Below are 14,624 nucleotides of genomic sequence, written 5' to 3'. Positions count from 1 at the left end.
AGGCAACAAGCTCACACTTACAAGTTGTTTGCTCTTTAGTTTGTAAGCGCTGCTCTCAAGTCAGGAGGCCGGGGAGCAGTGTGCTCTTGAAGACTGACCATGATGCAAACCCCTTTTATCAGTACCTGACATAATGCGAAAATGGTTATAGGGGCGGAGATGGGTTTTTTTCTACTAAGAACCTTGCATTAAAAAAAGAAATAAATGGTAAAAGGCTGGATTTTTTTTTTTAATGGGTGAGTTTGTGGGGCTGGGTCTGTGGGTCTGGGCTTGTGGGGCGCTGTGCAATTCTAGAATATATGATCAACCATTTATTTGAGTGGGCACCACGTTGTACCACATTTTTTCCTGCAGTGGCTACTGTATAAAAACCTTGCGGTTAGGTTACAACTGCCGGCGGTAATTATCCCACTGCCAGCAGCAGGTCCTCGTTTAGTAAAGGTGCGACAGGACGATCCATTTACCACGAGAACGGTTAATGTCCTGTAATATATGTGCAGATACTCGTCTGCCTGTTGTATAGCAGTCCTTGCCAGTAAGAGCGGAGCACCGTTCCCCTGCGGGCATCCTGCTACCCTAAATCTTCACGTTCTCAGTATGATCGTTTTATTTTGACCACAAGCCATTTATGCCGGTTTATTTCCAAGGGTGATGTGATCCCTGCTCTCATTTGTATTCAAGATCCTAATGGAAAAGGAGGGGGAAAAAAGAAGCTAAGTTAAATGCATTGTAAGGTGTCCTCAGGGTATCGGCAGTACTAAGCGCGGCCCGTCCCCGTGCTGGCGAGGCAGCTCATTAAGGAGCCCAGCGGTGTCATTATTAAGTCTCTGTGTGCGGCTCAGGACTAATGCTAATCACCTGTGTTTTCTCTTTTTTTTTCACAGCACCAATGTGGTGATGAATTATTCAGAGATAGAGTCTAAGGTTCGAGAGGCGACCAACGATGACCCCTGGGGACCTTCTGGGCAGCTCATGGGAGAGATAGCCAAGTAAGTAATGGCTGATTTCCCGGGAGGAGTGAGGCGATTCTCTACCAGCTACAACTTCTCTGGAGAACGGAGGGCAGAAGCTGGAAACTTTGCTCACCCCCATGGTCTGCACAGAGAATAGAAATGCAATTCTTGTTTAGTTTGACAGCTAGGGATGATCCTGCCTGCCATTGAGTGCCCGCACCACCGTGTCTGCTGTGCGTTCACCCGATACATTCTGCACTTTTTTACGAAGTCAGTCATTATGTGATGGGTACATGTTCTTTATAATCCAGACCAGTGACTTTCACCAGCGTTTCTTATATGTCCTCATGTTATGCACTTGCGTGGTCCAGTAATTAAAGGTAAAAAAAAAGGATTGTTCGGCAGCACTTTTGCATCGGAAGGCGAGCGGCGGTGGCAGCATGGCAAGTGCATGATCGGTAGGTATCATGCAACTTATTTCTCTGGTTAGAAAATCTGCACAACTTGTTTTATCACTGCAAATTCACCACAAATTTCACACATCCGACTTTTTACAGTCAGAGTCAAGACCGCAATGTCCGCTGTTATCCCAATCTGAACAGTCTCATGCCTAAGAGACTGTTGAATGCAGCCTATAGGTTATTCATTAGGTCATAAAACGTTATACAGCATTTGCTTTCTGTATCAATTCTTCGCCGTTACAATATATCTGCTTGCTGTAATTCATTAAGATTTTAATTTCTTTTTTTTTTTTTTTTTTTTTATAATTCCAGTGGATAAAAAGTTGCCCTGGTCACATCAGTGCAGGGATCATTACACTATACGGCTCCGATTACTGCACCTCTGTACGTCACACGACCAGGACACCTCTTCATCCACTGGAAGCGAAAAGACTGATTTGCATCTATTGATTGACGACAAGCAAGTTTTTATTTTTCGCTGGCACCATTTTGGGCTACTTGTAGCTTATTGGCCAACTTTTATTAACTCTTTCCAGAAGGGAATTAGCCAAAAAAAAAACAATGGCAGAATCACTGGTGTTTTTTTTTCTTTTTTGCATAAATTTCATGCCATGTGGACAGTTTGTGTTTTTTATCTTTTTTTTAAAAAAAAACTTATACTGTTTTTGTCCTAAAAAAAAACTGACTTTTTTTTTCCTTTATTTTTTTATTTTAGGACTCTTTGGAGGACCAAAACAGTAATTCTAAAATTAAAAAAAAAAAAAAGTTGAGGGCCAAAAACAGTAATTCTGACTTTTTAAAAATTATTTTAGTAGGCCAAAAAACAGTAATTCTGACTCTTTTTTTTCACATTTTTGTTATAGCAGTCGTTATGCGGACATTATGCCTTTGCATCGAGACCCATCTTTCATTTACAGCCGATCTCTCATAGCAATTGCACAGGCCCAGCTCATCCCATATACATGTGTGTGTGTGTGTGTGTGTGTGTGTGTGTGTGTGTGTGTGTACTCTTTATTGTTGACGTGCATGTATTTAATTTTGCACTAACTGGTTAATATTTTGATTTAATGAAGGTCTGAGTGGAGGACAAACTTGGTGGAAACACAACTTAGCAATGTGAGCGGGCTCTGTGTAGTGCTGCTGAGAAAGTGAGCAATTGCTGTCATGTTTCCCTACAGATTACAGTAGGGGACCTCCTTTAAGTGAGAGATCCACGGTGCACATTAGGAAAATTCTAAGCCGTACAGTTATATGAAAAAGTTTGGGCACCCCTATTAATCTTAAGCTTAATGGTTTATAAAAATTGGTGTTTTTGCAACAGCTATTTCAGTTTGATATATGTAATAACTGTTGGACACAGTAATGTTTCTGCCTTGAAATGAGGTTTATTGTACTAACAGAAAATGTGCAATCTGCATTCAAACAAAATTTGACAGGTGCATAAGTATGGGCACCTCACCAGAAAAGTGACATTAATATTTAGTAGATCCTCCTTTTGCAAAAATAACAGCCTTTAGTCGCTTCCTGTAGCTTTTAATGAGTTCCTGGATCCTGGATGAAGGTATTTTTGACCATTCCTCTTTACAAAACAATTCCAGTTCAGTTAAGTTTGATGGTCGCCGAGCATGGACAGCCCTCTTCAAATGATCCCACAGATGTTCAATGATATTCAGGTCTGGGGACTGGGATGGCCATTCCAGAACATTGTAGTTGTTCCTCTGCATGAATGCCTGAGTAGATTTGGAGCGGTGTTTTGGATCATTGTCTTGCTGAAAGATCCATCCCCTGCGTAACTTCAACTTTATCACTGATTCTTGAACATTATTGTCAAGAATCTGCTGATACTGAGTGGAATCCATGCGTCCCTCAACTTTAACAAGATTCCCGGTGCCGACATTGGCCACACAGCCCCAAAGCATGATGGAGCCTCCACCAAATTTTACTGTGGGTAGCAAGTGTTTTTCTTGGAATGCTGTGTTTTTTTGCCGTCATGCATAACGCCTTTTTGTATGACCAAACAACTCAATCTTGATTTCATCAGTCCACAGGACCTTCTTCCAAAAATAAATTGGCTTCTCCAAATGTGCTTTTGCATACCTCAGCCGACTCTGTTTGTGGCGTGCTTGCAGAAACGGCTTCTTTCAGCAGCAGATGGAAGGAAGGGAGACACAGTCATTACTAGTGGGTAGGCGGAGCCCACATAGGATAGAACACCTCAGATTAAAAAAGAGTGTTGTCCGGCCCCTCCAGCTTGGGCTCCTCCTACTCCAGCTCTCCAGTCTAAAATTTGAGGTCACAGAGGATGGTCGCTGCTGGAAGCAGCTCCTCAGAAAATTTTTTTTTTTTTTTTTTTTATTTTTATCGGACAGAGACTTGGACCCCCGTGGTCTTGAGGTCTCAGGGGTCTCAGCGCTGCTGGACCCCCACCCCTCCCTTGGCGGATCTGCATTACCCTTTGAGAGAGGTCCCTGCAGAACCCTGCCGGCCCCGGGGGATGAGGGATGCTTCCCTGGCGGGGACGCAAACCGCGCATCTGGGGTCACTGCGTTCTCCGCCCTGGGGGGAAGCTTGGGCACAGCGCCACAAATCCCTGGGGGTCCCTGTGGCGCTCAGCTGGGTGAGTACTCAGCATGTTAATGTGTTTTGAGTGCTTCAGCGGCTGCTGCGGCAGCCGCTGCTACATGTTTTCAGGTGGTGACTTGTGTTTTTTTGTCCGCAGGTGGAGGCCTGCAGGACATGGAAGCGGGGCAGGAGCGGAGAGCGGAGGAGTCGCGCGCGCTTTTTTTGAAGCCGGCGGGGGGCGTGGCTTCGCGCCTTCCCGGTCTTTCGCGGGCAGGAAGCTCTCTGAGCGCGCGCTTTCTCCTGCCCCTCCTCTTCCGGTTTCTCTCTCCTCACAGCGCGGCGGCCATTACTGAGGCCTCCATCGGGCTCCTCACTCTCCTCTCCTCCCGATAGACCGAAGGAACACTGCACCGCGGCCAGCTGGGTGAGTCGCTTCTGCCTGTCAGGGCAGAAGCTTAACCCCTCACCCCCTCAGCGCAGGGCACCTTTCTGAGGCACAATAAGGTGACAGACTGTGCTGTCCTGCAGCTATTACCTCATATAGAGGTCTCTTTTTTTTGTCTGGGGCTCGCACATCCTTTTCATTTCCAGAGGTTGTGGGGAGTCTGCGACATTAACCCCTTATTAGGCGGTTATCCCTTAATTGGGGGTCAGCTGGGGTAGCTCTCTTTTTAAGAGCTTTAACCCTTCAGCTTTCTTTTAAGAAACCACACTGTCCTACTTACTGACAGGTTTATCCTGCCATACACTGTGTGAGGGCATGTCAGATCAGGGTCCAGGAGGTGTGGACCGTCTCCCAGGTCCGCTACAGGATCAGTCTCGCGTGTCTGACACGCAGGAGTCCTCGACGGCGTCAAGCGCAGCGGTCGGGGGTTTCGGTGATGGGGCAGTGGTCAAAATGGAGGCCCTCACTCGTTCTATTGATGGCCTGTCTGACCTTCTAGGTTATTGGGTGTCAGCTAGATCCTCTCATGGCAGGAAGCGCCACAGGCCGGTACTGCCCTCCCCGCGCAGCGACTCGGAGATCTCTGTTATGGAGGGTTCCCCTTCAAGCTCAGATGGGGAGATGTCCGATTCGGATAAGGAGGATCGGCAGGGGCACTCTGCCTCTTTTTTAGGCCGTGCAGAGGCTTTTATTGGAGCCATGAGGGAGGCGTTACAGTTTCCGGAGGAGGTAACTAGACGTCCTGGTAAGTCGGCCCGGATGTTTCAGGAGTCGCATAGGTCGCGCTTGGCATTACCATCTCTGGATGAGCTTAATGGGGCAGTGGAGAAGGAACGCCTGTGTCCAGATAAACGTTTTCAGGGGACACGGTTTTTTGAGGCACTGTATCCGTGTTCCACGGAGTTGATTGATAATTGGATTCCTTCTCCTGAAGTGGATGTCCCTTTATCCCAACTTAGCAAATCCTCATTACTGCCTGTTAAAGGGAAGGCGAGTCTGCAGGATCCGCTGGACAGAAAAACGGAGATGGCGGCGAAATCCATCTACGAGGCCGCGGGTCATGGATTCAGAGCGGTGCTAGGATCCATGTGTGCTTGTAAAGCTTCCCTAAGCTGGTTGGACCGTCTACGGACGGCGTGGCAGGATGGATCCCCGCTATCCGAGGTAGATGGGCTTTTCAAGTTGTTGGAGGATGCGGCCCGATATGGCAGTGATGCAGGTTTGGATACCGCGTCACTGCTGTCCAGGGCGCAATCCTCGGCGGTCACAGTCAGAAGAGCACTGTGGCTCAGACAGTGGACCGGGGACGCGGTTTCCAAGCAAGGTTTGCTATCTTTAGCTTACAAGGGTGGTCAGTTATTTGGATCTGACCTCACGGAGCTGATTGTCAAGGCAAAGGCAAAAGAAGCGGCCTTACCACAGCGAAGAACTGTGGCTTCTGCGTCGGGCAGGCCTAGTGCCGGTAGTAGTCGGCGGCCCTTTCGGTCCAGGGGACTGTCCGGTCAGCCCTCTTGGGGATCGGGTCGTCCCTCTTTTTCAGGAAAAAAGGCTTCTCAGAAATCCCGCACTCCCTGGAAACAGAGCTTCCGTCAAGACAAGCGGGAAGCTGACAAAAAGCCCGCTAAGGCGGACTGACGCCAGGTTTTCTCTCGAGGGCTCTCGAGTGGGGGGGTCGCCTGCTCCAATTCGAATCGACTTGGGCGTCCCGCGTTTCGGACGCCTGGGTGACGCGGGTTGTGTCAGCAGGCTACTTCATAGAGTTTCTTTCTCGACCCCCGGACAGGTTTTGTCGATCTCGCATTCCGAAAGAGACCGAGCTAGTTGCCGCTCTACGGCAGGAGGTCGATTCCCTTCTGCAGAAGGGTGTGGTGGTACCGGTTCCGCCGGAGGACCGGGGAAGAGGGTTTTATTCAAACCTCTTTGTGGTCCCCAAAAAGGAGGACAAATTTCGCCCCATTCTGGATCTCAAAAGATTGAATCGGCATGTCCGCACCCGGAAATTCCGCATGGAGTCGCTTCGCTCTGTTGTGGCGGCCCTGTCGCAGAACGACTTTTTGGTGTCAATCGACATTCGCGACGCTTATTTGCATGTTCCTGTCGGAAGGGCCCACCAACGCTTCCTTCGTTTTGCCATAGGTCAGGACCATTTCCAGTTTGTGGCCCTACCATTCGGGTTGGCCTCGGCGCCCAGAGTTTTTACAAAAATTCTGGCACCTCTCATGGCGATCCTTCGAAGACAGGGGGTTACGGTTCTTCCCTACCTGGACGACCTTTTGATTGTGGCGTCCTCAAAGGAGGAGGCGGTGACGGCTCGCAATCTATCCCTTCAGCTCCTGGAGGACTTCGGGTGGCTAGTCAATTGGAAGAAGTCGTCTCTGGAACCGTCGCAGTCAATCCTGTTTTTGGGGATGCATTTCGACACGGTACGAGCAGTGGTGTCCCTGCCTCCAGACAAGCAAGCAAGTCTTCTTCGACATGTACAGGTTATGAAGTCTTCGACAGCAATGTCCCTTCGAAGGTGTATGCGCCTTTTGGGTTTGATGGTGGCGTCAATGGAGGCACTTCCGTTTGCCCAATTTCATTCCAGGACTCTCCAAATGCTCATTCTGAACCGTTGGGATCGATCACAGGCTTCGCTGGATCGCAGTGTCATCATCTCCCACAGGGTGCGAGAGTCTCTAGAATGGTGGTTACGTCCGGAAGCGTTATCCCTGGGGAAGTCCTTCCTCCTTCCGAGGTGGTCGGTTATAACCACCGATGCCAGCCTGTCAGGCTGGGGGGGTGTCTGGAACGATCTCTGGATTCAGGGAGTATGGTCGTCGGAAGAGTCTGTCCTGCCGATCAACATCCTGGAATTGAGGGCGATTTTCCTTTGCCTTCAACACTGGACGGTCCCTTTAAACGGTCTGCCAGTCCGAGTGCAGACAGACAACGCGACGGCGGTCGCGTATATCAATCATCAAGGTGGAACGAAGAGCTCCAGGCTCATGATGGAAGTGTCTCGGATCCTGGTATGGGCCGAGGCCAAGGTGCCAGCCATCTCTGCGATTCACATTCCGGGAGTTCAGAATATCACGGCGGACTTCCTCAGTCGCGAGAAGGTGGATCCCGGAGAATGGAGTCTTCACCCAGAAATTTTTGCACAGCTGTGCTCCCGTTGGGGAACTCCTCAAGTGGATTTGATGGCATCAAGGTTCAACACCAAGTTACCGACGTTCATGTCCAGGTACAAGGACCCGAAGGCTGTGGCGGTGGATGCTCTGGTGGCTCCGTGGGACCAATTCGAGCTAATCTATGTGTTCCCGCCGATATCCTTACTTCCTCTGGTGTTGCGTCGGATCAGACTGGAAAGAGTCTCGGCTATGTTAGTAGCCCCAGACTGGCCAAGGAGGACGTGGTTCTCGACGCTGGTGTCGCTTCTGGCTGCGCCTCCACTTCCTCTCCCTCTTCGCCCGGACCTGTTAACCCAAGGGCCCGTTCGTCATCCGGACCTGAAGTCTCTGCGTTTGACGGCGTGGCTCTTGAGACCGAAATCTTGACTCGTCAAGGTTTTTCAGCCGAAGTCATTGCCACTCTGCGAGCTGCCAGGGGTCCTGCCACTACTAGTATCTATCACAAGACTTGGGAGGCCTTCTTTTCATGGTGTTCGGGTTCTTCAAGGAACCCGAGGATTTTTTCCATTCCCAATTTGTTGGCCTTTTTGCAGTATGGCCTGGACAAGGGTTTGGCAGTTAGCACTCTGAGGGGTCAGGTTTCTGCTTTGTCCTTGCTGTTTCGGAAGGCTATCGCCTCGCGTAGGGACGTTCGTTCCTTTTTTCGCGGTGTAACCCGTCAGTTTCCGCCGCGGAAGGCGCTTGTGTCCCCTTGGCGGCTCAATCTGGTCTTGGAGGCTCTTCAACATGGGCCTTTTGAGCCTATGGACTCTGTTAGCCTTTCTTTGCTTTCTTGGAAGGTTGCCTTTTTAGTGGCAGTCACCTCTTTGAGAAGGGTTTCTGAACTGGCGGCTCTTTCTTGCTCGCCTCCTTTTCTGGAGTTTCTCCCGGATCGCGTGGTGCTTCGCACACGGGGCGACTTTCTACCTAAGGTGGTGTCACAATTTCATGTTAACCAGGATATTGTGTTGCCCTCGCTCTGTCCGGAACCGAGGAATGCGAAGGAACGGGCCTTGCACGCATTGGATTTAGTGCGGGCTTTGAAGTTCTATTTGTCTATTACTCAAGGTTTTCGGAAATCGGACTCTCTGTTTGTGATTCCAGCAGGTCGTCGGCGTGGTCAACGAGCTTCCAAGGACACTATAGCTCGATGGATTCGGTCGGCCATTTTAGAGGCTTACCGACTCAAGGGCGAATCTTGTCCAATTAAGATTCGAGCTCACTCCACGAGAGCTGTGGGTTCATCGTGGGCTTTTCATCAAGGGGCCTCGGCAGCTCAACTCTGCCGGGCGGCTACCTGGCGCTCCGTCCACACTTTTACAAAGTTTTATAAGGTGGACGTCAGTGCTTCCGCTGATGCAGCCTTAGGACGTAGGGTCCTGCAGGCGGCTGTAGTTTAAGTTATCGTTAACTTGTATTTAGCGCTAGTTGCGCATTTTTTCTAGGTTGTTGGGATTCTGCCTTTGTTGGTTTTTTCCCACCCTTAATTTTTGGACTGCTTTGGGACGTCCCACTAGTAATGACTGTGTCTCCCTTCCTTCCATCTGCTGCTGAAAGACGGATTTTGGTAAGACCTTACCTGTAAAATCCTTTTCAGCGAGGGAAGGAAGGGAGACACAGCTCCCTCCCATGGCAGAAGTGTGTTGTTGCGTTTTCAGATGCAGCGTGACCCTTCTCTGATAGCGATTATCTGGGCTGAGGTCGGCGCGCTAAGGCTCTGTTCCAGCATTGCCAGCTCATCGCAGTGGTCAGGTCCAGTGAGTAGTACCTGGGACTGTGTGGTTTTTTCTGTTATATGCATAACCTGTCTCTTGTTTTTTCTCTGAAGTTCTTCAGAAGGGGTTATGTTGCTCCGCTGGTGATATTTGCTCTTCCTTAGCTTGTGTACGGACTGGAGAGCTGGAGTAGGAGGAGCCCAAGCTGGAGGGGCCGGACAACACTCTTTTTTAATCTGAGGTGTTCTATCCTATGTGGGCTCCGCCTACCCACTAGTAATGACTGTGTCTCCCTTCCTTCCCTCGCTGAAAAGGATTTTACAGGTAAGGTCTTACCAAAATCCGTCTTTCGCATCACTCTCCCATACAGCTTCTCCTTGTGCAAAGTGCGTTGTATAGTTGACCGATGCACAGTGACACCATCTGCAGCAAGTTGATGCTGCAGCTCTCTGGAGGTGGTCTGAGGATGGTCCTTGACTGATCTCACCATTATTCTTCTTCTCTGCCTTTCTGATGTTTTTCTTGGCCTGCCACTTCTGGCCTTAACAAGAACTGTCCCTGTGTTCTTCCATTTCCTTACTATGTTCCTCACAGTGGAAACTCACAGGTTAAATCTCTGAGACAGCTTTTTGTATCCTTCCCCTGAAAAACTATGTTGAATAATCTTTGTTTTCAGATCATTTGACAGTTGTTTTGAGGAGCCCATGATGCCACTCTTCAGAGGAGATTCAAACAGGAGAACAACTTGCAAGTGGCCACTTTAAGTAGCTTTTCTCATGATTGCATACACCTGGCTATGAAGTTCAAAGCTCAATGAGGTTACAAAACCAAAAAAAGTGCTTTAGTAAGTCAGTAAAAAGTAGGTAGGAGTATTTAAAACAAGAAAATGATAAGGGTGCCCATACTTATGCACTTGTAAAATTTTGTTTGAATGCAGATTGCACATTTTCTGTTAGCACAATAAACCTCATTTCAAGGCAGAAACATTACTGTGTCCAACAGTTATTACATATATCAAACTGAAATAGCTGTTGCAAAAACACCAATTTTTATAAAACATTAAGCTTAAGATTAATAGGGGTGCCCAAACTTTTTCATATAACTGTATATTCTGATAAAATCCATCATGGACAGTAAGCAGGAAGCCCAACACATGTTATTATGGGTGCGCTTGTAGCCACGTGTTAGTAAGTGCTGCATGAGGCTGATATTCGGCTGATAATTCATAGCTCCCAGTGCAGGGTGGGATGTCAGAGGATCAGAAATGTATAACGTGTTTTGTGTTTCCCAGGAGCGCTGCACAGCTCGCTGCATATTTTAGCTCACTTCTGCCATCTAGTGGGTGAACATTTTTTATATACACTTATTATACACTGCTCAAAAAAATAAAAGCAACACTCAAATAACACATCCTAGATCTGAATGAATGAAATATCCTCATTGAATACTTTGTTCTGTACAAAGTTGAATGTGCTGACAACAAAATCACACACAAATCATCAATGGAGATCAAATGTATTAACCAATGGAGGCCTGGATTTGGAGTCACCCCCAAAATTAAAGTGGAAAAACACACTACAGGCTGATCCAACTTTGATGTAATGTCCTAAAAACAAGTCAAAATGAGGCTCAGTATTGTGTGTGGCCTCCACGTGCCTGTATGACCTCCCTACAACGCCTGGGCATGCTCCTGATGAGGTTGCGGATGGTCTCCTGTGGGATCTCCTCCCAGACCTGGACTAAAGCATCCGCCAACTCCTGGACAGTCTGTGGTGCAACGTGACGTTGGTGTATGGGGCGAGACATGATGTCCCAGATGTGCTCAATCGGATTCAGGTCTGGGGAACGAGCGGGCCAGTCCAAAGCTTCAATGCCTTCATCTTGCAGGAACTTCTGACACACTCCAGCCACATGAGGTCTGGCATTGTCCAGCATTAGGAGGAACCCAGGGCCAACCGCACCAGCATATGGTCTCATAAGGGGTCTGAGGATCTCATCTCTACCTAATGGCAGTCAGGCTACCTCTGGCGAGCACATGGAGGGCTGTGCGGCCCTCCAAAGAAATGCCACCCCACACCATTACTGACCCACTGCCAGACCGGTGATGCTTAAGGATGTTGCAGGCAGCAGATCACTCTCCACGGCGTCTCCAGACTCTGTCACGTCTGTCACATGTGCTCAGTGTGAACCTGCTTTCATCTGTGAAGAGCACAGGGCGCCAGTGGCGACTTTGCCAATCCTGGCGTTTCTGTGGCAAACGCCAAGCGTCCTGCACGGTGTTGGGCTGTGAGCACAACCCCCATCTGTGGACGTCAGGCCCTCATACCACCCTCATGGAGTCGGTTTCTAACCGTTTGTGCAGATACATGCACATTTGTGGCTGCTGGAGGTCATTTTGCAGGGCTCTGGCAGTGCTCCTCCTGTTCCTCCTTGCACAAAGGCAGAGGTAGTGGTCCTGCTGCTGGGTTGTTGCCCTCCTACGGCCCACTCCACGTCTCCTGGTGCACTGGCCTGTGTCCTGGTTGTCAATCAGTGTTGCTTCCTAAGTGGACAGTTTGATTTTATAGAAGTTTGATTTACTTGGAGTTATATTCTGTTGTTTAAGTGTGTGTATATGTGTGTGTGTGTATATATATATATATATATATATATATATATATATATATATATATATATATATATATATATATATATATATATATATATATATATATATAATGTGTATAATTTAAAATAAAATATATATTTTTTTATATTTAAAATAAAATATATATATTTTATTTTAAATATAAAAAAATATATATTTTATTTTAAATTATACACATTTTTTTATATTTAAAATAAAATATATATATTTTTTTATATTTAAAATAAAATATATATATTTTTTTATATTTAAAATAAAATATATATATTTTTTTATATTTAAAATATTAATTTTATTTAATATATACAGGGTGGTCCAAAAGTAGGTGGACAGAAAGTGTAATAAGGTTATGAAAGGGGATATATTTTTTTAATCAACCTTGTGTGTGTTTTTTAGGGCCACATTCATGTACGAGCAATTCCCAGAGCTAATGAACATGTTGTGGACGAGAATGCTCAAGGATAATAAGAAGAACTGGCGCAGAGTTTACAAGGTAAGGAGGGAAAGTGTTTCACATCGGCACGTGTCAGAAGTGATGATTTCTATCTATTTAAAAAGAAACCCGCTACTGATGCAGGAGAACTTGGGCTCTGTCACACACCGCCGTATATTCATTTGTATGGCCATTTTATTTTAGAGCTCCCATGCAAATGAATGTAGAAAAGTGTATGCGAGACCACCTCACTGGTGCGCTAAGGGGACCACCGTCTCGAGATTGATGCATGCGCCTTAGAGTCAAATCGGTCCCGTTGAAGGGGCGTCACATCATTATTTACAAGACCGTACATTTTGTAGCGCCAGTTTCTGAATGAATGAGACAGAAGATATGGAGGAGCCCCTGGTAAGGGTACCTGGCACTACGGGTAATCAGGGGGGTTGGGGGCCAAGACTTAGGCCACCGCTGAATATTGGGGCTATGTGGTGCCATATTCCCTACCCACCCCATTGGATTTTGTTAATAATATAGTGTCCATTAGGACCACCATTATCAGTCACCTCCAAAGATGATAGTGACGGGAAGTCGCTTCTAGAAAAGAAGAAAAACCTTCTCCACCTGGAGCAATTCTCATCAGTACTGCTGTTCTCCTGGCCTCTGTAAATCCATATACACATTGTATTTTCTCCTTTAATCTTCCGCGTTGGTGATTGCTCTCTAATCCCACAACCCCTTATTGATCACGGCGATGGCCTCACCACTCTATAGTTACAGGTGCACAACCCTCGTAGCATAATTGATGCTTTGGATGGAAAGCCGCTCTGCATCGTGAGAACATTACAGTTGATACAGTGGAATATTTTCCATCTTCTATATACATATTACATAATTCTGCGGGTCGGTAGCTTATACCCACACATGCTCTGCTGTTTGATGTATGTTCTGCACAGATGATGCGGTGCTCGGGGTGACGGGAAGCAGGAGGTTGGGGATGGCAGCCTGCAGGGTGCACGGTGCGCTCTCCCCCGTGCTCCCCGGAGAGCTGTAGCCGTTAATATTTAATGCCTCCACATACGCACTAGTTATACATCCAGCCTCTCTTCTGAGGATTAGCTGCCGGGCTCGTCCAGGCTCTCTCCTTTTATTACTAACGTTCCCCACTGTTTTGTTTTTTTTCCCTTATGCGACTAAATCTTCTTAATAATCAGAATGGAGAACTGACTTAGCTTGCCGCAGTCATTGTGCGTCAGTTCTGCACCCTCCGCAAGCGCCGGGATCTTTTTAGAGAAGGGATATTTGTCTTATTTAATAAGCCGTCACATCGAATGTATGGATCACAGAGTAAAAATAAAGGTAAGAAAACTGCTGTCAGCCGGCTACAAATCAGATTCTGCTACTGTTCGTGTCTATGACTCTGTGACTGCAACGTGCCTACGGAGCTGCTTACAAGTAAGATATATGTATATTTCGGATTATAAGACACACTTTTTTCCTCCCAAATTTGAGGAAAATGGGGGTGCGTCTTATAATCCGAAGTGAGCTTAATGGGGGAGTGGGGTCGGCTGCGGTTGAGCGGGTTTACAGGAGGTAGGGTCGTGTCTCCTGAGATCTCAATCTGCGCACGCGCCGCCTCCGGGAGGCAGATCTCAATCTGCGTACGCGCCGCCTTCGGGAGGCAGATCTCGTCTGCTGGGATCCCAGTCTGCATATGTGCTGCCTCCGGGAGGCAGATCTCGTCTCCTGGGATCCCAATCTGTACAAGCTTCGCCTCCGGGAGGCAGATCTCAAACTGCGCATGCTCCGCCTCCGGGAGGCAGATCTCTTCTCCTGTGATCCCAGTCTGCACACGTGCCGCCTCCAGTAGGCAGATCTCGTCTCCTGTGATCCCAGTCTGCACACGTGCCGCCTCCGGGAGGCAGATCTCGTCTCCTGAGATCTTAATCTGCGCACATGCTGCCGCCTCCTCCAGGAGGCAGATCTTGTGTCTTGAGATCTCAATCCGCGCACGCGCCGCCTCCGGGAAGCAGATCTCGTCTCTTGGAATCCCAGTCTGCGCACGTGCCGCCTCCGGGAGGCAGATCTCGAACTGCGCATGCGCCGCCTCCGGGAAGCAGATCTCGTCTCCTGGGATCCCAATCTGCACATGCTTCTCCTCCGAGAGGCAGATCTCGTCTCCTGGGATCCCAGGCTGCGCACGTGCCGTCTCCGGGAGGCAGATCTCGTCTCCTGAGATCTTAATCTGCGCACATGCTG

The 14,624-nt window shown here is 48.0% G+C and overlaps 1 protein-coding gene across 2 annotated transcripts in view; it reads left to right on the top strand.

Moving 5' to 3' along the window:
• Positions 1-14,624, top strand: part of CLINT1 (clathrin interactor 1) — a 93,815-nt gene that overhangs the window by 36,792 nt on the left and 42,399 nt on the right. For both annotated transcript variants that reach the window (XM_073649875.1, XM_073649876.1), the window contains 2 exons: positions 885-989; positions 12,332-12,428. In XM_073649875.1, coding sequence (XP_073505976.1) covers positions 885-989; positions 12,332-12,428 — 202 coding nt within the window. Of the gene's footprint in view, positions 1-884; positions 990-12,331; positions 12,429-14,624 lie in introns of those variants that run through there.

The sequence above is a fragment of the Phyllobates terribilis genome, unplaced genomic scaffold (genome assembly GCF_046119375.1).
Source record: "Phyllobates terribilis strain yellow unplaced genomic scaffold, ASM4611937v1 Scaffold_10__3_contigs__length_209671492, whole genome shotgun sequence".
Classification (NCBI taxonomy): Eukaryota; Metazoa; Chordata; class Amphibia; order Anura; family Dendrobatidae; genus Phyllobates; species Phyllobates terribilis.
This window is presented reverse-complemented; position numbering and strand designations above follow the sequence as displayed.